This window comes from Notolepis coatsorum, assembly GCF_963971535.1.
Source record: "Notolepis coatsorum genome assembly, chromosome: 15".
Lineage (NCBI taxonomy): Eukaryota > Metazoa > Chordata > Actinopteri > Aulopiformes > Paralepididae > Notolepis > Notolepis coatsorum.
Window position 1 is genome coordinate 3,573,990 of NC_140179.1, and position 21,576 is coordinate 3,595,565.

The following is a 21,576-nucleotide window of genomic DNA, read 5'->3' on the forward strand; positions in this document are numbered from 1 at the left end:
CAGGCAGAGTGGGGGGGGCCCTGTCATCTCCGCAGGGCCCTTTCATGAGACACGTGGGCGCGACACAAACACACACCCGAATACATGCATACACACACACGTGTGCACGCGCACACACACACACGCACAGGGGCAGGATGTCGTAAACAGACAGTGATGGATGAGTCAGTTCTTACTGGGTGATCAGAGTCCAGCTCGGAGCCGTAGCTCAGAATCTAGGTTGGCGAAGCGGTCCAGGTCCTGGATGTCATTAGGGAACCATGGTACTGGGGGGGGGGTGGCAGAAATCAAAGCGTTATTCGGTATGAATAGTTTTTGTTTCTCTGTTTGTTCGTTTCACTTTTATTGACCGTATTCACAAGGCGGCCATTTTTTGCTCTCATGTCATGCTCTGAGGATGGGATTCCCAGGTGGGAACAGGGCGTTAGGGAATCCCATCCTCCTGAGCATGACATAAGAGCAAAATGGCCGCCTTGTGAATACGGTCAATTGAACTGGGCCTGTGATGCTGACAGTAGCAGGTCATTAGAAATGTGACGATGCTACAGTCAAATAAAAAGAAAACGAAGTTATAGTTGTAGTACTGTACTGTCAAATGTGTCTGTCAAAAATGTATATGTAATTGCAATATACAGTAGATATATATAAAAAGATATAGTTGGTAGAGAGGAGAAAGCAGATTTGGCGTTACTATAATTGAACAATAAGACATCCTTCATTCTGGCTCATAGGGTTTATCTTCCTGTTCTTCTATCGCTGTGCCAGTCTTGGTGTTAATGTACAATAATAATAATAATAATAATAACAACTCTAAGACGATACAACTAGCACAAGGCTAATTCATATTGACGTGAACCCTCTTGAGGATGTTTGCTTAGATTCAGATTCAGAGTTTTTATTTGCCACATGGAAGCAATACAATCATACAGTTTTCATACAAAATCATAAATACAGTTCTACCATGGGCAAAAGGAGCAGGAAGAAGAATAAATCTTATGGTTACCTGCCCCCTATTCTTAAACTAAACAAGTATCAGTATCAGTTTCATTTGTTCATTTCAAACCATACAAACCATACAATACAAGACAACCACAAAACAGCACTACAACCACCACAAAACAACAGACAACAGCAACAACAGACACCACCCATGGTCCGAAAAGTGGGATGGAAGAAGCCAAGCCTGTGAACTTCCATTCCCCACACCCCGGCCATCACCCGCTACACACACAACATGTAACACAGCTCTGCTTCCCACATCCCCCCGACATCTCAACAAGACACACATGAGTCTGACCAGTCAATACATATTTTATATACATACTCCTTTTAATGCCAAACATCATGTTCACCCTCCACCTTTCCAATATTCCTTTTTTTAACTTTCTTTTAAACTGGTATATGTTTTTACTCAATTTAACGTCCTCGTCCAATCCATTCCATAATCTTACTCCACAAACAGATATACACATAGATGTTAGAGTGGTTCTTACGCCCGGTTGCTGGAGTTCCTGTTTCCCTCCAAGATTATAAATCCTGGTTCCTACCCTCTCAGTGAACCCATATTGGATGGGGGTTGGAAGAGATTTATGTGAAGCTTTGAACATGATTTCGGCAGTTTTAATTTAAGTCCCATAATTTAAAAGCTGATGCTTGTAAAAACAATGGGGTAGGATGTGGGCGGCTACGTGGCGTAGTGGGCAAGGCGCTCGCCACGGATGCAGAGACGCTGGGCTTGCCTGTTCGAGCCCAGCGCTCCACATTTGCTTTCAGTTTAGCTGGTCGTTCATACTAATACACATTGGCCGTATTAGAGGGTGGGAAACTGATGGGTGGGGATGGGGCGTTGTGGACAGCGACTCCTACAGGTCGGTTGGTGCGCCTGCGCAGTAGAATCAGGAAGTGTCGGGGGCAGCGTGAGCCTCCCACGCGTTACTCCTCGCCACCGAGGGATCGAGCTGCGCAGGTGAAAAGATGCGACTGCTGTTACCTCAAGTACCGGAGGGGACTTGTGCTATGTATGACTTAGTCCACATTGCAGCCGGCTTGTGGGAGGCAAGAAACAGCGTCCGTGACAGGGGAGGGTTGAATTGGATGATACGAAATTGGGATGGGAGAAAAATATAGAAAAATGGGAGAAAAAGTGGATAAAAAAAAAACAATGGGATCGGATGTTTTGTGTCTGGTAGAGGAAGGCGAGGCCTTCTGACATTGACCAGAGCCGTGAGCGGGGAGGGGGGTCGGAGGGGAGGGTGGTGGTCTCATGTGGATTTATGACAGTCAATAACACCGGGGCTCCGCTCATCCATCTGCATCCTGAGCAGTGTGGTCCGGCGGCCCGAGGCCTGTGGGAGAACAAACAGAGTCCTGCCCCGGGGCTCCTCCATAAACAGGCCGGCTCTATCGCCAGCCACCCATAAATATCTCTTCATCCACTTGACCCTGACGTGGGCCACACCGGGGTCACACCGGGGTCACGGGGGGTGTTGCATGGTGGGCCTGTCTGTCTCCGGCCCCCATCGACCCACCGTGACCTTGATGCTGTCTCCTCGCCAGTCCCCGAGTCACTGTCACCGTCTGTTCTGTGCTACGGGTGGGGTGGGTGGGTGGGATGGGTGCGGGGGGGGGGGGACTGGTGACACAAAGCTCCTCTGTCCCTGCCAGGCCTGTTGGTCCTGCAGTAACTAAACTAATGTCATTCTGGAAACAACTAATAAAAAGGGTGGGGGGGGCGAGGGGGGGGGCCATCAGTCTCCGCGGCGGCGACACTGGTTGTCTATTTACAGGGTGATTCATCACGGGGGTCACAGAGACGCTCTGCCCAGTGTGATGAACGGACTTTGTCTCCCCGCCGTTCTCTGTCACCGCGATAATAATACGTGATGAATTACACCCGTCGTCTGTACGAGACGAGACAGGTCCGGGTCTGTTGAGGACGGCGACGCCGGGGGATATCGTCTCTGTGTGAGACGCTGTGGACGTGTGTCGCGGTGGGGAGGTTTTAGGTCGGCAGGGCGGCACGGAGGACGGAGGTGCCGGGCCGGTCGAGAGGAGTGTGTGTTGTAGAGCGGAAGGGGCAATCCCAGGAGGCCGCGATTCACCGTGTGCACCTTCTCGAGGAACTTAAAAGGGGAGTTCCACCACAAAACAAAGTGGAACTTCGCCGATTTTGGTAGTGATGTCATAATGATGCTTAGCTTAGCTCTATCCTCACTCTTTGAAGAGCGGGCGGTTCATTTAAATGTCCAGATACCTTTATCGCCTCTCTCTCTCTCTCTCTCTCTCTCTCTCGCCAGAGTGACCAGAAATAAACGCTCAGCCCCTCCACTCCTTTGCGTGTGTTTGGTAGGAGTCGCCCCCATCGACTGACGTAGCCAGATACTCTTCACACGTTCACATGTGTACACACACACACACACACTCACACACACACACACACACACACACACACACACACACACACACACACACACACACACACACACACACACACACACACACACACACACACACACACACACACACACACACACACACACACACACACACACACACACACACACACACACACACACACACACACACCTGTATCCTTCTGTTTGTTGCGGGAGAGCTCGTGCACGTGGCCGGTGATTTGCGCACGCAGGCCATTGATGACGTCGTCCAGCGCCTGGGAGCAGGTGGACTCCACGCTGATGAAGAACTCAAACTCCTCCTTGTTCTTCCGCGACGGACGAGACTCGATGTGCGTCAGGTTGATGCCTTTGTCCTGCAGTTCACAGAATCAGGGGAGAGGATAGCACTGTGGTAAATATACATTTGTAGTATTATTTATGTATATATATATTAGACTTTTTAAGACTTATAAGTAACTACATAGTAGAGGTGTATATACTGTATATATACCTTAGCCCCTTTCGTGACTGTGATGCACGCCAACAAGGTTTGGCCGAGTGAAGCCACAGTCCCTTGCTCCTCAATAGGAAACCAACCTAGATTGACCCTGAAGAACTGGTCCTACCCGAACCGTTCGTTATACAAGTATCACAGAGACATTTCAAAGGTACTCACAGTTGCACGAGGGTTTCGGACAGATAATCAATGGTTTGAAAGCTCGGCGTTGCTAATAAACATTTAAAAAAAAATTATAAACTGGTCAACACAGCTTTATTTCCGGCATCAGGCAGCTAAAGCCGTTTTGAGCAGTGTTGACCAGTTTATAAAAATTATTTAAAATGTTTATTAGCAACGCAGAGCTTTCAAACCATTGCGATTATCTGTCCAAGACCCTCATGCAACTGTGAGTACCTTTGAAATGTCTCTGTGATACTTGTATAACGAACGGTTCGGGTAGGACCAGTCCTTCATGGGTTGGTTTCCTATTGAGGAGCACGGGACTGTTGGATTCACTCGGTCAAACCTTGTTGGCGTGCATCACAGTCACGAAAGGGGCTAATATATACCTCTACTATTTAGTTACTTATAAGTCCTTTGCAAAAAAAAATCGAATTGAACATAACATAAGCAATGAGGTACATGTGCAGAAAAATACATATGTGTGAACATCACAGTGCCTGCAATTGGATAAAAAAAATTATTTAAAAAAAGCCTTTATCGGCGGCTGGGTGGCGCAGCGGACTAAGCGCTCCACCACATGTGTCGGAGGAAGCATGTGATAGTCTCCGCCCTCCCAGACCGACGGTAGGGGGTAGAGTGCGCAACGACCAGGAAGGGGAGTGGGAATTGGCATAACGACTAACATTGGGAGGGGAGAAAAACGGAAAAAGAAGGGGGAAAAAGACCAAAAAATAAAATAAAACCTTTATCTCCATGAAGTAATCTGTTTAGGTTTTGCCTTGGTTTCATGGGTGGTGACACTGATTCAGCATAAAGAGGAGCATATAAACCTCAATTGGATTGAAAGAAAGAAAGAAAGAAAAACACCAAATGCTGCGGTACAATGTTTTCAGTGTGAAAGCAGAGACAAACACTATAGTAAGAGAATGCATTGATACAAGTGGTAGTTCATTGACAATGTACAATATGGGCTTTTCTTTTGTTTGACCACTAGAGGGCGATAAATACCTATTGAAGTAATGGCCATTGGGCAGACTTTCTGGAGTCTACCACCATGGCCGTGGGTCAACTAGAACACTCTCTCAGTTAATTGATGGTAAAGTGCTACAGGAACTGACCAGAGCCGGAATGTTCTTGAACTCTAAATGTGTACATAATGTTGCAGCAGGTTCAGATGTTGCTCCAGATAAATCGTCCTATCAACAATTAGGTATTTTACATTCAGGAGCATGGACACTGTGGGGACGTTTCCCAGGTTCTTATATATATTTTTTTGTTGTTGTTTTGGATGAGATTCTAATGTTTGCACATGTGTATCGATTCGATGTTAATTGTTAACCCTCCAGAATGTCAGGCTAGTCTGCTCTGTTTTTATTTATGTAACTACAGTACAGGGGGGAGGTGAGTATTCTCTCCCTGCCATAGGCCAAGTTGGAGAGGCGGGCCTGGACGTCAGACTCCTCTCTCCCCTCTCTCTCCCTCCATCTGGATCCCATTCCACCCGCTGTGAGGAGAGGGGGGGGGGGGGCATATCATGGGTCTGCATCCTCCAGAACTCACAAAACAATAACCCCTCCATCGCCATCCCGATCCTGGCTGGCAACTCTCTCTTCATGGTTGCCATTCCCACAATAAGTGTCCACTCAGTATCTGCGACTTTTCGTGTGTGTTGTATTTCAGTACAAATGACTACTATGTCTATACTACTATGTACTATGTACGATGCACTATGCCACTATCCCTACTACTATGCTAATATGTCTATACTTACTATGCACTCAGAGTGTAGCGCTCAAATTCGACACTGTTTGACGAACAATACCACTGACCACTGACCCTGAGCTGCCAGCGGTGACCCCTCCTGCTGACCTACGGGAGACTGCAATTCGAAACTGGCCCCTACAAATGTCCTAACCCAGTTGTACAGTAAATGACCAAGTATGGCTTTGTCAGTATTCCAATGTACAGTGTACAGCGTCCCCCCCCCCCCCCCCTACCCAACCCCCCCACCTCCAATGTACAGCCCCCACCCACCCACCCAACCTCCCCCAATGTACAGTTTCTACGTCAAATGTATATACACTCTTTTTCTGGACACTTTTTGTATCACAAACAGTACTGTATTTGCAAATCTGATATGTCATAAATGTATAGATGTAGCAGTACTGTCTATCTGTATGTCATGTATGTCATATATGTTATGATGAATTGAAAATGGGGGACCTTGATGTAAATAAGACGAAAGTCTTTCTCTGGTCTGCATCCCCTTAACAATTGTGTGTATTGAGCTGTACTGTACTGTATACCCATTCTGCAATCTGTTAAATAAAGTTTTCAATCAATCAATCAATCAACTTGTTGTACACAATTTGTAAGTCGATTAGGGATAAAAGCGTCAGCTAGATGACTAAATGTAAACGTAAATTAAAGGGGAATGCCGCTAAATTTTGGAGGTTCAGGTATGTAATTTTGTATGGCATTGGACGGCCGATCAGTATTCATGACTATGAGCGTCTCTCTCAAAGCTGGCTGACGGCGAACAGAGAGGACATTTCACATCTAAATCAGCTTCAATTTAAGACTTATTTTAAGACCTTTTCCAATTGTCATGACCATACTAGCAAAAAAAGAAAAAAAACACATAGCAACACTGAACTGGCAGCTGCACTTTAAATTCTTGCACGTTCCATATAATCTCTCACCAGGCACGCCAAGCTCCCGGTAGCCACGTAAAAAAACTTGAATATAAAAACATTCTGTATATTTAATATTAATATTTTATATTATAAAAAAAAAGATTATACCTGTGCAAATTAAATGTAAGACTTTTTAATACCCCTCAGATAACCTGTGAAAATGATGCGACTATACCATCTACTAGAAAATAATATATGCTCATCTCCAACCAAAAATCAATGGAATGCAGTTTGTTTAGTTTAGAGACAAAGCTATTTTATTGCATCAACATTCACCAACGATATTTGCCGTGCAAACATGAAGAGAGAGTCTGACCCAGCTTATCATAATCAACGTCAGGCCCTGACCCAGTAAGCGGGTACTGCCAGGGCCCAGAGAGGTGTGAGGGTGAGGGGGCTTGGTCTCAATAAGCTTACGGATGCTACTCCTCACATGACGCACCACCACATTTATAAATGCAGCCATTTACCAAATCACATGTGCCGGAGTTCCAGAGGGGTACGCAGCTCGTGTGGCGGTTTCAGTAGAGGCTGTAGAATAGAGTTTACACCGAGGACTTCCAGAACCATACACATTCAACGTCGTACCACAGGTCACAGGTCGGACTTTGCATTGGCTGAGCAACATTCCAGACCAGTGCCAAAATAGGCAACTTTTCATACATTTATATAGTTTGATATGAAATTGTGTTATTGAGACATGGAGCCCTGATGTGAAACATTGGAAGGAAATTGGTATGTAAAACACTAAATACTAAAAAAGAAGAGCTCCCTTTAGATCCCGCAGTTCAAATGCAAATCCCAAACAGATGGCTTCGACAGAGCCATAACTTTCAATCTTTCACGAGCACATGTGACTCAGCGTTTATGTGTGGCTCGCTGTACAATCACATTCTGCCACACCACGATATCTGCATCCACCAACATAATGTTGAAATGCACTCGATACTTACTAGTTTTCTTTTATTAATGCAATTTGATTGAAACCTTTATTTATTATAGAATGTGGACATTGAGGTTTTACCCTCATTTGCAAAATGCCGTCGAGATTACAAATTCAGAATACATAAAAGGGTTACAAGAGACAATTGCACGAATAGGACAAAAACATGAGTGAAAAGAGAAAAAACAACAAAGACGGATCAGATTAAGAACAGTTACGCAATGAGGCAGCGAGGCTTGTGATCGTGTTTTTAAATGGTGCATAGGATCCTCACTGTTTACTCATTTTTACTCACTGTACTTAGATTGTACCTAGGTTGTACTTTAGATTGTATCTTGTATTGTATATTATATATATCTATATTGTATATTCCTCTTTACTTACTTTTTACTTACTTACTTTCTTACTTACTTTTTTTTTACTGTATGAAGCACACTCTCAGGGGCTCATACAGAACCAAGCATTTCACCGTAAAGTACGTGTATTTTATTGTGACAATTAATAAACAAACTTGAAACTTGAAACTTGAACTTGGGATAGTGGGGTATTGATTTCTAGCGTGAGTTGAAGGTCATTCCAGGAAACTGGTGCATCAAAACAAAAGGCAGACCTACCCAGTTCAGACTGAACTCTTGGGACCTCGAGTGTGAGCCAATCATTTGAGCAGGTCAGATAAGGTCCATATTTCCAATCTAGCATCATTGTGATATATTGTGACAATTTTGCATCGATGGCCTTATTAAAGATGAACATATACCAATGCCTATTTTGCCTCTCTGATAGAGAAGGCCAACCCACCTTATCATACAGGATGCAATGACGAGAGCCGTATAATTATCACCAGTAATGAATTGAAGAGCAGAGTGATAGACCGTGTCTCGGGGTAAAAGAGTGGTTTGAATTCAGGCGCATGAGGAATACAAAGCTGCTGTTGAAGGCTTCAAACTTGAGGAGGACTGGAAGATGCTCGTGTCATTTCGAACAACTGTTAATCCGTATTTCAGCACGAGGAATACAACAGCGACGGACTGACATGGACAGTCTCAAAACCATATTTCCCCCCCCTTTAGTGTGTGAAACTTTCCACGCTCAATTAGTATGTATTAGGCAACATCTGTTGTGTGCACTGTAGTCGGTCCGGGAGGAGATGGGGGGGGGGGGGGGGGGGGTTTGATGGCTTTGGGGGTATTTCTTGGCTTTTTTTTTTTTTCGTGGGGGGGGTGGTGACTTGATATGTTTGGGATTGGGTTGAGGAGGTGGAGTCTGGGGTGGATCTGAGAGATGGGAGCTCATAGGTTCAGAGCAGAAAATGGAGAAACAGCTTTTGGCAGATACTTGGTATTGATCAGTTGCAACAGCCCCCCAAATGTCCCACATATAATAAAACACAAGAAAAAACAAAAAGCCTTTCCACACCACAACTTGTTTTCTTCTCTCAAAAAGACTGTCTCTCCACACCCTGAAATGTCACTCAAGCCCCGCCCTCTTTTCTTGATCCTCCAATCGACAACTTTTGCTTCCCCCTGACAACGTTGTGATTGGAGGATCGATGAAAAGAGGGCGGGGCTTGAGATAGGTCAATTCCAACAATGTCGCCCTGCTTTGAACTTTGGTACATTTTCAGTGTTGAAGGATGGAAGAGAGCTGCCAATCAGCATTGACTCTGTGCAGCGGTGCACGTAGAGAGTTTGAGTCAATAAAGGGGCGGTATGACGAGGCCACAGGTTGATACGCTGACCTGTGGCCAATCGTAACGGTAGCACACAGGGCCTAGCTGGGAGTGTGATGGGTGACGTCCAGGAGAATATTTGATTATTTCACAACCGGAATATCAGAGCCTGTGGTGGGCCTGGCGGATAAATGAACCTGGCTATGTGTGAACATGACTGAGCCATATAGAAAGCCAGAACAAGCACTGTGTGTAAGCCATATACTCATTCATAATAAAAACCCATATAGATTATTATTATGCTCACTGGAGTCAGGCACCTAAAGTCTCTTCATCTGATTCTCCTCTGAACTTTCTGACATAATCCATAGTGGATAATTCCCCACAATGCTGTAAGTCTCCACAGCAAGCAGACTAACCCCAACCACAAAGAAGTCAATGTAACGTGTTAACATGGCAGCAGTTCATCAGCAGCTGCAGTCCCTGCTCGCTTCCATCGCGCTGCCAGTGTCGTTTGGGGGTTAAGGCTCTATTGAATTAGGGCTGGGTATGAGAAGCACGTTCAGCCACAGACTCATACCCCCCCCGACACTCAACTAACCGCCTCGGCCAGTCCTTCATACCAGCGGCCGTCAGGCTCCACAACAGTGGGCAGGGACCGCTGCCAGGAACCTAGTAGCTGACTGACTCCCACCTAAAAGGACAATATGGTATACCTAAATACATACCGCACCTTATGTGAATACTGTATACTTCATCAGATCATATATTTCGCATTTTAGCATTTATCATTTTTAGATTTTATATATTGGATTAGATTTAGACTATTGGACTATTAGATTATATATTGCATATATTTAGCATTTTAGCATTTCGTTTTTTTTAGATTATATATTAGATTAGATTTATATTATTAGATTATATATTGTAACTATATTTATTGTAGGGCAAATATAACTGAGAGGGCATACAGTACATACCCTCGTCTCACACCTTGCTGCCCATATGCACATGTCCAGAGTTAATTATATTGTATATTGTTTACACTGCCTTTTTATTCTATTAAAATTATTACTTCTCCACTGTACTATAATTCGGTGACCTGTACCTGTATGTCTTCCACTACCTGTACCTCCCCTCCCCCCTCCCCCATGCTGCTATGATGCCTGAATTTCCCCAAGGGGATCAATAAAGGAATATCTTATCTTATCCGAATTTTATACTTTCATGGTATAGATGGAATTACTTCTATACTATTGAGTATCGAAAAAAGCTGTGGTATCGGAATTTGGTATCGAATGCCACTGATGCACCTAAGTAGCTCATCTCATCGTTGTGTCAGTGAGCCAATAAGCACGTTCGTTCCAAAGATATAACATTTCTCCTGTTCAACCGCGCAATCCAAAAGCATCCAAAATGTAACAAAGCCTCCGATTGGCTCACACACAGCACATACCACTGCAAAGTAAGGTATCGAACCTGCGGTGTTGGTATTGGCACTATGCTGCTCAGCGATGCTTTTCTTTGTCACAGGACGCGCTTTTCCTCGCAAACCAGAGGGTACAGGTGACAGCAGGGACGTGCACAGGACTTTAGAGGGGCAGGTGCTCAAAGGCTGAAAAGGGCACTATACCTGTGTGTGTATATATTAACCGAGCACGCGTAGCGCGCACGATTTTTAAGGGCCCTTTTCGGGCGGGGGGGGGGGCCCCTTTTTATGCTTTTTTGGGGGGTTTTGGTGATCAAATATTGAATATTGAACTATAATAATCAGTGCAGGAGCTCACTTATCCTTGAAAGACACTTTTATCACTGACTTAAAAGGCCCATACATCTCCATAAATGTTCAGGGGGGAGGGAATAAGTGCTTACCCTACAGACCCCAAGAAGTGCTGTATATTCTGTATTGTTTAATATAAATGCATTTTTTATTCCAATCCCGATTTGTATTTGAGATTCCCAAATCCCATCGGACTTGACTTCTTCGTGTCCCTCAGTGAGTGTAATACCAGCATTCAACTGTATGCGCCACAGCGGTTTCTATCATCATCATCACCACCCACGCTATGTATAAAATATATAGGTCCGCGGAGGAGGCCGTGCAAACTGCAATGGAATATGGGGCATCTCTCTCTCTGTCCCTAATATTTTGATTCTATCCTGACATTTTTCAGTTGGAAGGGCAGTCTATATGCGTAACGGTAAAAAAAGAAAAGAAAAGAAAAAGAAAAAAGGGCACTTTTTTGATGAGGCTCAAAAAGGCAGGTGCTCAGGCACCCCTTGGCCTCTATGTGTGCACGTGCCTGGGTGACAGCAGGGCGCAGGACACCTGCCTCTATGTGAACGGCGTGTGCTTGACAGAACCTCCTGCGAGACTCTTGGCAGAACTAAAAAAAGGCACTACTTACATTACATTTCAGGGCTTATGGACATGTTAACCCTTTCACTACCACACTACAGAAGGTTAACCTTTCACTACCATACTACAGGTTAACCGTCTGTAGTAGTGTGGTAGTGAAAGGGTTAACCTTCTGTAGTGTGGTTGTGAAAGGGTTAACCTTCTGCAGTGTGGTTGTGAAAGGATTAACCTTCTGTAGTGTGGTTGTGAAAGTGTTAACCATATTATGTCATGTGGCAGTGAAAGGGTTAACCTTCTGTATTGTCACCGTGAAAAGGGTTAACCCTTTGGTAGTGTGGTAGTGAAAGGGTTAACATGTATCATGTTGTTGAGAATGGTTTTAATGACATTGCATTCTTATGTGTCCCAATACCTCAACGACAGCGGGAAATTGTCCACAAACCGATGTCTTGTTAAAACGTTATTGTGTAACTTTTTGAATGTCATTAACTTTTGAGTGTTATTAACTTTGTTTCCAAGGCGGGGGTGATTTGATCAACTTTCAAATAAAATGTTGGCTTCCCACGATCATGAAAACCAGATATTCTTGTTTCTCTCAATTTGTGTTGTAAATCGTGTAATTTTTTGGCCAAATTGAGATTTATGCCTAACTGTACTCTCCTGGCTTAGGCCCTGTCCACACGAGCGCTGGATTTAATATAACCACAATTGTATGTGCGCAGTTGCACTGTTCGGCCACACACAACCGGGGATTTGCTACACTGCAACCGCGGTCTTGAAAACCGGACCCCAGGGTGAAGTTTTGCGGTTTTGCAGTTGCGTGTGGGCATAGCAACCGAGGTTATTCCCAGTGTTTACAGCAGAGCTGTCGCAATTATTTCCCATGTTCACGGCAGACTGTCAAACAATAGCATGTTAGCAACCGAGCGTGGGGTAGAGAGATTAGAGCAGAGCCAGCTACACCAGTGTTTACAGCAGAACTGTCCCAAGTAGCGTTATATGAAAATGATTGTAACAAACTTTTGTTCGAAACGTATCGTCTGTGTTGAAGAGTGTTGTGATCGACTGATGTCTGTTGTCGCATTCCTGACCTGATGCTCAGAGTAAACATGTAGCTGCGGGCGGCTAAACTAAACTCATGTGTTGTCAAGTTATTGTTATAAGGAACCCAGTCCAGACTGCATCCCCTTAACAATTGTTTGTATTGAGCCGTATTGTATTGTACCCATTCTGCAATGTGTTAAATAATGTTTGCATCCATTCATAGCGGTAACGTTACCACATTACGTTAGCATTTAAGCTATATACTATACATAGATATAGCCATTCACATTAGCATGTAGCTAACAACACCGGCGGTCTTTTGTGAGACTGAACTATCCGCTCTTGGTGGTAAATTGTGTTGCTGATGGTTTTGTTTCATCAACAAATGAGAGGCAGAACACACAGTGAATGTATCCGTTTGTTTATTGCACTTTTATTTGCAGTTTCTTTCTTTGCTGAAAAATATATCCTCCGTTGGCAAAATGACATTTAAAGATGGCGGCTAAACAGGAGCGTTCAACCTTTTCTGATTGGTTGAAATGGCCTTCATGTCTGAACAACATCGCCGCCTACTGCTTTGACATTGTACTACATGTATCGGTTTGCTGGTTTTCCAGCCTGCCGTGAGTACGCAGTTATACACGGTTGTTCACCTGTGTTCACCTGTGTGGACGGAGTTTTATTTTTTTCAAACTTCGGTTATATTAAATCCAGCGCTCGTGTGGACAGGGCCTTAGTGCCTATGTCCTCAGCCAATCAGAACGCTTGTTATGTTAAAAAATCCCCATCTGCCTAACTCACTCGTGTGATTTGTGCATTTTAACGTTACATACACAGATGGTGATCACATGACTTAGGCAAGTATAACAACTGCCAAGTGTATGACATGTACGTACGTACGTACGAGGAAAAAATGCCCAAGTCACAACATATTTTGTTTAAAAGTCACAAGTATTTTTGCAAACATTTTGATACACAAGTTACTTAGGCAAGGCGGCTGGGTGGCGCAGCGGAGATTGCGCTCGTCACCAATGCAAGAGACTCTGGTCTCGAATCCGGGTGTCAGCATTGCCTCCGGCTTGGGCCAGCCGTCATACTAACTCGATTGGCAGAGTTAGAGGGTGGAAGTCGATGGGTGGGGATTTGGACGTTGTGGACAGCGGCTCCTACAGGTCGGTTGGGGACGCCTGCACGCGTGAGTATTAAAGGCAACCTACTTGTGTTCAGCTTTTCTCTGATTGGCCACGACCCCCCGCCCCCTTTTGCAGAGAACGCGGCAGCAGAGGTCCCTGCAAGGTCCCAAATTAAATGAATGAAGCGCGCAGCGAACGCGGCAGCAGAGTGTATAATGTTATTTCGCGGAGCATAATATATAATGTTATTTCGCCCGTTGGAGGCTGCTGACTGATTAATAATAAGCTCTCTTTATTTTGCTTCCATTCATTTTGGGGACGATGTTCAAATAAACTTCTGAAGTATAAACAAACTATACTGCTGTGACGTTATTTCGCCTGTTGGAGGCTGCTGACTGATTAATAATAAGCTCTCTTTATTTCTCTGCCGCGTCCTCTCTGCCGGCCGCGTAACAACACACAGAACGGCGCGGATAAGGGCGTGTGCTAGGGCGGTCACGTGGCCGTGTGGCCAATCAGGGAAACGCTGAACGAAAAGCTGAACACAAGTAGGTTGCCTTTAATATTCACGCCGCCTGCACAGCAGAGACAGGAAGTAGCAGGGGTAGTGTGAGCCTCCCACACGTTACACCTCGCCACTGAGAGTCCGCGCTGGCAGGTGAAAAGATGTGACAGGCTGCCTCCTCGTGTACCGGAGAGGACACGTGATGCAAGGCTTCTATCCTCCCTACAACCGACCAGTGGGGGGCATAGTCGAGCAACGTTCAAGACAGGGGAGGGGAGAATTGGAAATACTAAATTGGGATGGGAGAAAAATAGAAAAATAAGGAGAAAAAGTGGATAAAAAAAAACCAAGTTACTTAGGCCAGGGGTTCCCAAACTTTTCAGGCCAGGGCCCAGAAAATAAGGCGTCAGAGAGCCGCGGCCCAATGCACATCGTCAGGCTTTTTTCTTTTTGCCAGGCGACCGATTTTTTAAGCCAAATATCACTTCAATCCTATTAAGTTAGTTCAAGTTAGTTATTCATTTATATGTGCTATTTATGAGAGGGCTAACTTGTTGCAAAATAATAATGATAATAATAATAGCCTCATTAAAATACTATTGTTGCTTCGGTTGTTTTCAGCGTTTTATGTGCATAATCTGTTATTTAGTTTGAAATGTTCGTTGAAATAAGTAGATTTTTCGTTTTTGTTTATTTATTAAGTTAATATAAAACCATATAGTCACATTTTAGAATACAATAGAATAGAATTTTAGAATACAACTAGAAACACTGTCCTGGCCTGCTTCTAAGTTCAGTGGCCTGACAAAAAAAAGAATAAAAAAAAAAAAAAAAATTAAATCATCTCGCGGCCCACCCGTGGCTGCTCGCGGCCCACCTTTGGGTCGCGACCCCGACTTTGGGAACCACTGACTTAGGCAATTGTCGTATGAGGCTAATAATGAAATGCAATGCACCCTTCCTTCACAGCGGTGCACTTCCTTATCATTTACTTCCTTCACAGCCGTGCACTTCCTTATCATTTACTTGAGCTGTAATTACCACAACACAAGGATTCAATGTCCCTGATGACATCACTGGTGGCCATAGTCAAACTAATTTACTAGTAATAACTGTGAAAATAAATGAATGTGTGAGATTGTGTGCCAAATAAATCAGCATTGTGTTTTTTGGTGAAGTGCCCCTTTAATTGTAAGTGTTTTTATAGCTTATTTGCTGTCATTGTCTTTATAGAGATGGGTTGTCTTGAATTGGGAAGGGGTGGAATTACAGTCATAGTTATGGCTGACTTGGGATCAGCTTCTACTTGCATGCATTTCATGAAATGGCTAAACTGACCCTGTGTGTCAGCGTGGAGGGCCCTCTCTGAATTCTACAAACCAAGTACATTTCAATCCAAAGTTTATAACAAGGAAACGGATGGATCTAAAGTTTTCACTGGTAGATATACTGCAAAATACCTGAGTCAAGAACCCCACTGGCTATTATCTCTTAAATAAGTCTAGAAAGGCCATTATTCCAACCACATGCACTGGGAAGGCTGTAGAACAGAGACGGCCTGGGGTAGAACAGAGAACACTTCTGCAATTTACATCCCTTCGTCCCTGGTCTTTACTGCAAGAGCTGGTTTCAATCAGAGATATAGGCCCTATGTGTGCTGTAAGGTATGATGTGCTAGAACTAGGGGGACTCATGATGATGTAACACCTGTTCCTCAAACCCTAACCATATAGGCTATGATGTGCTCCAACTAGGGGGACTCATGATGATGTAACACCTGTTCCTCAAACCCTAACCCAATAGGCTATGATGTGCTCCAACTAAGGGGGACTCGTGAAGATGTAACACCTGTTCCTCAAACCCTAACCCAATAGGCTATGATGTGCTCCAACTAGGGGGACTCGTGAAGATGTAACACCTGTTCCTCAAACCCTAACCATATAGGCTATGATGTGCTCCAACTAGGGGGACTCATGATGATGTAACACCTGCCCTTCAAACCCTAACCATATAGGCTATGATGTGCTCCAACTAGGGGGACTCATAATGATGTAACACCTGTTCCTCAAACCCTAACCCAATAGGCTATGATGTGCTCCAACTAGGGGGACTCGTGAAGATGTAACACCAGTCCTTCAAACCCTGGGAATCAGGAAGATGTAACACCAGTCCTGAAGGACACGGAGTCCTGAGACCAGACTGCCTTATGAAATACGTTACCTATACCTTTTAAATACCTGCATACGTAGTTGGGGAGGAGGAGGAGGAGGAGGAGGAGGAGGAGGGGGAGGAGGAGGAGGAGGAGAGAGATGGGTTTGCTAATGCAGCTTGAAGCTATACAGGTCACTTTTCTCTGGGCCCCGCCCCGGTACTGATGAATGGCGGGTAATAAATGTCAGTAGCATCTCTCATACTGAAACCATTAGCCCTGCATGACACAGCTGGTGAACATGTCTCCAGCGGCCCGCAGGAGGCGAGCGATGCTGCTCGGGCCCTTTTTAACGGTCAACGTCGACAGTATATGTACAGTTTTCCTGACAAAGCAGTTGTTTACACTGCAAATACAAGAGGGTGAGAGATCGGGATGTACGTGGGGTGCACTTGTGTGTGTGTGTGTGTGTGTGTGTGTGTGTGTGTGTGTGTGTGTTGTGTGTGTTGCGTGTGTGTTCTGGGGAGAGGGAGGGTTCACCTCGAACATCCGGAGGGCCTTGGCCAGAGCCCCCACCTCCTCCTTCAGGGAGAAGAAGCAGGAGAGCACCGCCGACTTGCTGTTGCTGTCCTCCTCCAGGTACATGGAGCCCCTCCTCCGCTGCAACAGACGTGGGAGAGAGACAGCGGGTTGAGCCCCGTCCGACGGTCCAGGACACAATATTGATATCAGACCGAGGTCACGCTACAATGTCAAGAGAGCAAAGCAATTCTGCACGTTTGGCACATGGAAGAATGTTAGATATTTTTTTTCTTTTTTTCTCTAATTTCTCTGTTTTTCTCCCCGTCCCAATTTAGTCGTTGTGCCAATTCCCCCCCCCCTCCCCTACCTGGTTGTTGTTCGCATGTTCTCCTACGAGTCGGTACAAGGGCGATACGTGCGGCGACAGCCAGTGACGTCTTTTCACTTGGCAGCGAGGACTCACATTTGGTGAAGTGTTAACGCGTGGGAGGGCACGCTATCTCCACCAAGTCCTGCCCCCACGCTGAGCAAGCGCCGAGACCCGACCTGTAGGCGTCGCTGTCCACAACGCCAGCTTCCCACCCGTCAGCTTCCCACCCCCTAACACTGCCAATTGTATTAGTATGAACGACCAGCCAAGCTGGTAGCAACGCCGAGAGCTGGGCTCGAGTTAGATCTCTTTTTAAAAAGGAACACGCCAACAATATGGGAAATGTGCTTACCGTCTTCTCCAGAGTCCAACAACAAAATAGATACCAATTTCCTCTCTGTGTGTTCAGTAGAAAGCTATCCGGCTGCAAGCTAAAGCCTAGCTTAGTACAAATGAATGGAAGTGGATACGGATCAGCTAGCCTAGCTTAAAACTCCGGGGGAGATGTTTTTGGCCAACAGTTAGGCTAGTGGTCCGTATTCCGCTTCCATTAATTTGTGCTAGCTTGCAGCCGGATAGCTTTCTACTGAATACACGCAGAGAGGAAATTGGTATATATCTTCATGTCTGACTCTGGAGGAGAAGGGCACTCCCCATAATGTTGCCATGCTTGAAGAAGACCAGAAGGGTCGAAACGTTGCATCTGCCTTTTTGTCAATTAAACACCTTGGAACTACTAATGAGTTGCGAGCCCCGCTTTGTTTTATGTATTACTGTTTTTACAGTTTGGCTCAGCACCAACAAACGGTGCATTATTTATTTTTTCTGAGTTTTTTGCCATGTGCCTTTAATACACACAGTGAGGGTACATTTCTACAGACCCTCCTGGATGTGTGAGATTTTGATGGTACGATTATGGTCTGAGCAATTATTATAGTTTCTCAGTATCATGATTATTAACCTTTATTATAAATGTTTGCAACAATATGGAGGGAAGAAAGAGACACATGAGCGTTTTATAATGAAACTTTCCCCACTTTTATGGCAAAAAATTATAACAAATTAGTTAGCTAAAGAAAAAAAGGCTAAATAAATAGCATAGAATATTGTAGAAAACATGGCTAAGATGCTATTAATAGTGAAACGATTAGTAGTGAAACGGTTAACGTGACATCCCGGCTACGTGTCAAGAAGGGGTGTTTTCAGACGGGAACAGCTCATACCCAGCTGTGTCAGAACGAACGTTTCGCTCTCCTAACGTGAACCGCCTGTCGACCCTTTGCCTTATCGCTTCTGCACGGTTATCTGTCTCTCTCCCCTGTCACTCTGTGACGTCACCCTGAACCCTGAACACATGTCGCTCACCGCTTTAGGCAATGCATCATGGGAATTATAGACGTTCATACCTCAGACGAACCCAGAGAGTATATAAACACTGTTTACTTTGATTTGACCTCAGGTGTGTTGTGTGTGTGTGTGTGTGTGTGTGTGTGTGTGTGTGTGTGTGTGTGTGTGTGTGTGTGTGTGTGTGTGTGTGTGTGTGTCTGTGTGTATGTGTGTGTGTGACCATCTTGAGTAAAAGCGTTTGTACCCCAGTTTAAAACCCATGACATTCCCAAGGGTCTAATCTCAAAGCTCACGGTCGTCGACCCTTTCACCTTTTCTCTGTAGCAGTGATCCCTAGCGCACTGTCCCTCCTTTTTTTTTATTTAAATGTATTTGTATCTTCGTTCTATCAGAGTATGATAATAAAGTGTGTCGATTTGTTTGAGAGAAACAGAAAACAATATAATTATATACCCAGCTGCTCCTCAACCGTTAAGTGAGAAATATTGTCATAGGATAATAGTATATTCAAGTACGGTATATTCAATATTACATGTATTGCAATGCATACTGTAAATATGTTTCGCCTGCTCAATGCCATTAGGCCGTCTCTAGTCTATATCACCGCACTGTCTTTACAATGTACTGGTTTTGTTTCCTGTGGACTGTAGAATATTCCAGCCACTACAACACTGTGAAGCACAGACCTGGCATTCTGATTGTTGCTGCACAAAAGGACTGGAAATCATTCCAATCAAGACATGAATAGCAGTAGAGAGACTATATATATAATGATTAGACTTTCCCCTTCAACTCACCATTCTTCATAATTGCAAATAGATATAACAGCAGTAGTGGATATACAATTGCCAAAGTATTTCCAATCTAAATTAAGAAAATGAATGATGATGCAAAAAAGAATACAGCAAACTATGACAAGTCGACGCACAATTCGTCAATACGGTGCGCCTTTATCAAAAAGGTTGACACAAAAAAAAGAATAATAATAATAATAATAATAACAACAACAAGTACCCTTGTGCCGGTGCTCTCTGTCTCCGCATCTGGGCTGTGGTCTCCGTTTATCTTCTTGTACGCTGCCTCCATCCCTCCTCTGGCTGCTCTCTGCACAGGTAACGGTAACGGTCTGCTGCTGTCGGTCAGGCTGTGCAACGCTGTTAGTTTACTGAACAACTCTTGCTGCGTGAACCTCGGCAGTTTAAAGTTGTGCCACGTGACACCACACCCCCTTCTGCATCGGTATGTCGGGTAAACAGAACTATAACCGGCGCATCTGGTTCTTATTGTCCGCTGCTGCTGCTGTGGGGGGGGGGGGGGGGGGGGGGGTTATTATCACCTCTCTACCTGCTGTCCGTCCGTCACAACAACAACATGATCCTGTCGTTCTCTCTTGATATAAACCAGATCATTATGATGATGGTTATTATTATCATGTGATTGTGATCTAACTGGATTGTCTGTTAACTTAGTCTTGTTTACATCAGGGTCCCCCATTTTCAATTCATCAGGACATACAACAGATAGACAGTACTGCTACATCTATACATTTATGACATACCAGATTTGCAAATACAGTACTGTTTGTGATACAAGAAGAGTCCAGAAAAGAGAGTATATACATTTGACGTAGAAACTGTACATTGGAGGAGATTGGGTAGGGGGGGGGGGCTGTACATTGGAGGTGGGTGGGGTGGGGGGGTTGGGTAGGAGGGGTGGGTGGGGAACACTGTACAACTGTACAAGCAAAACTGTACATTTGAATATTGACATAACCATACTTGGTAATTTACTGTACATTGGAGGGGGTTGCGTTAGGACATTTACAGGGGCCAGTTTCTAATTGCAGTCTCCTGTAGGTGTTCTTTGAGAGTGGTTTTGAAGGTGGGTAGTGATCCACATTCCTTTACAGCCGTGGGTAGGGCGTTCCACATTGATGTGGCATAATTGCGAAACGTGTTTAGTCCCTTGTTTGAGCCGAATCTGGGTTTAACATGATTTGTGGAGCTCCCTCTGGTGTTGTGATCATGGTATTCACTGACCTTTGGGAAGTATTTTGACATGTACATGGGTACCTTGGTCGTGTAGTGTATCTTGTAGACCAGGCCCATTGCAAGTTGCTGTACCATGAGGTGCAAGCATAGTCGTAGTACCCTTGAATGAGTGCTCCTGCCAGAGTCTTCAGGGTATTCTTGTTTACCAGAGAGGAGATCCGGTACAATAATCTAGTTCGTTGGTTGACTTTTTTTTTTATTACATTGGATGCCATTTTGTCACAGGAAATATTAGCCTCTAGGATGGAACCCAGGTAGGTAATTTCATCTTTCCTTGTGACAATATTGTCACTGTAACTGAGAAGCCGTCGGTCTTGCTGAGTTTGTTATTTGAACCGAAGAGAATGTAGCTACTCTGTTTTGCCCAGGTGTAATGATAGTTTGTTATCAATGAATGAATGAATGAATGAATTTTTTTAACAGATTGCAGAATGGGTACAATACAGTACGGCTCAATACATACAATTGTTAAGGGGATGCAGACCTGAGAAAGACGTTTGTCTTGTTTCCATCAGGGTCCCCCATTTTCAATTCATATAGACATTTATGACATACACAACATACATGACATTTATGGCATAGGGACATATAGGTATTTAGTACTGATACATTTGTGACATAAACGGTATTCAAATATACAGTACTGTTACCCCTAGATCCTGACAGAGTATATACATGATGGGGAGGAGACTGTCTATTAGGAGGTGGTGG

At 44.5% G+C, this 21,576-nt stretch overlaps 1 protein-coding gene across 1 annotated transcript in view; it reads right to left on the reverse strand.

The window, feature by feature from the left end:
• Positions 1-19,958, reverse strand: part of pah (phenylalanine hydroxylase) — a 32,484-nt gene extending 12,526 nt beyond the window's left edge. Inside the window, 5 exon segments of the mRNA XM_084330368.1 lie at positions 109-215; positions 217-266; positions 3,586-3,769; positions 17,116-17,235; positions 19,829-19,958. Coding sequence (XP_084186494.1) covers positions 109-215; positions 217-266; positions 3,586-3,769; positions 17,116-17,235; positions 19,829-19,900 — 533 coding nt within the window. The 5' untranslated portion in view covers positions 19,901-19,958.
• Positions 19,959-21,576: the final 1,618 nt, after the last annotated feature.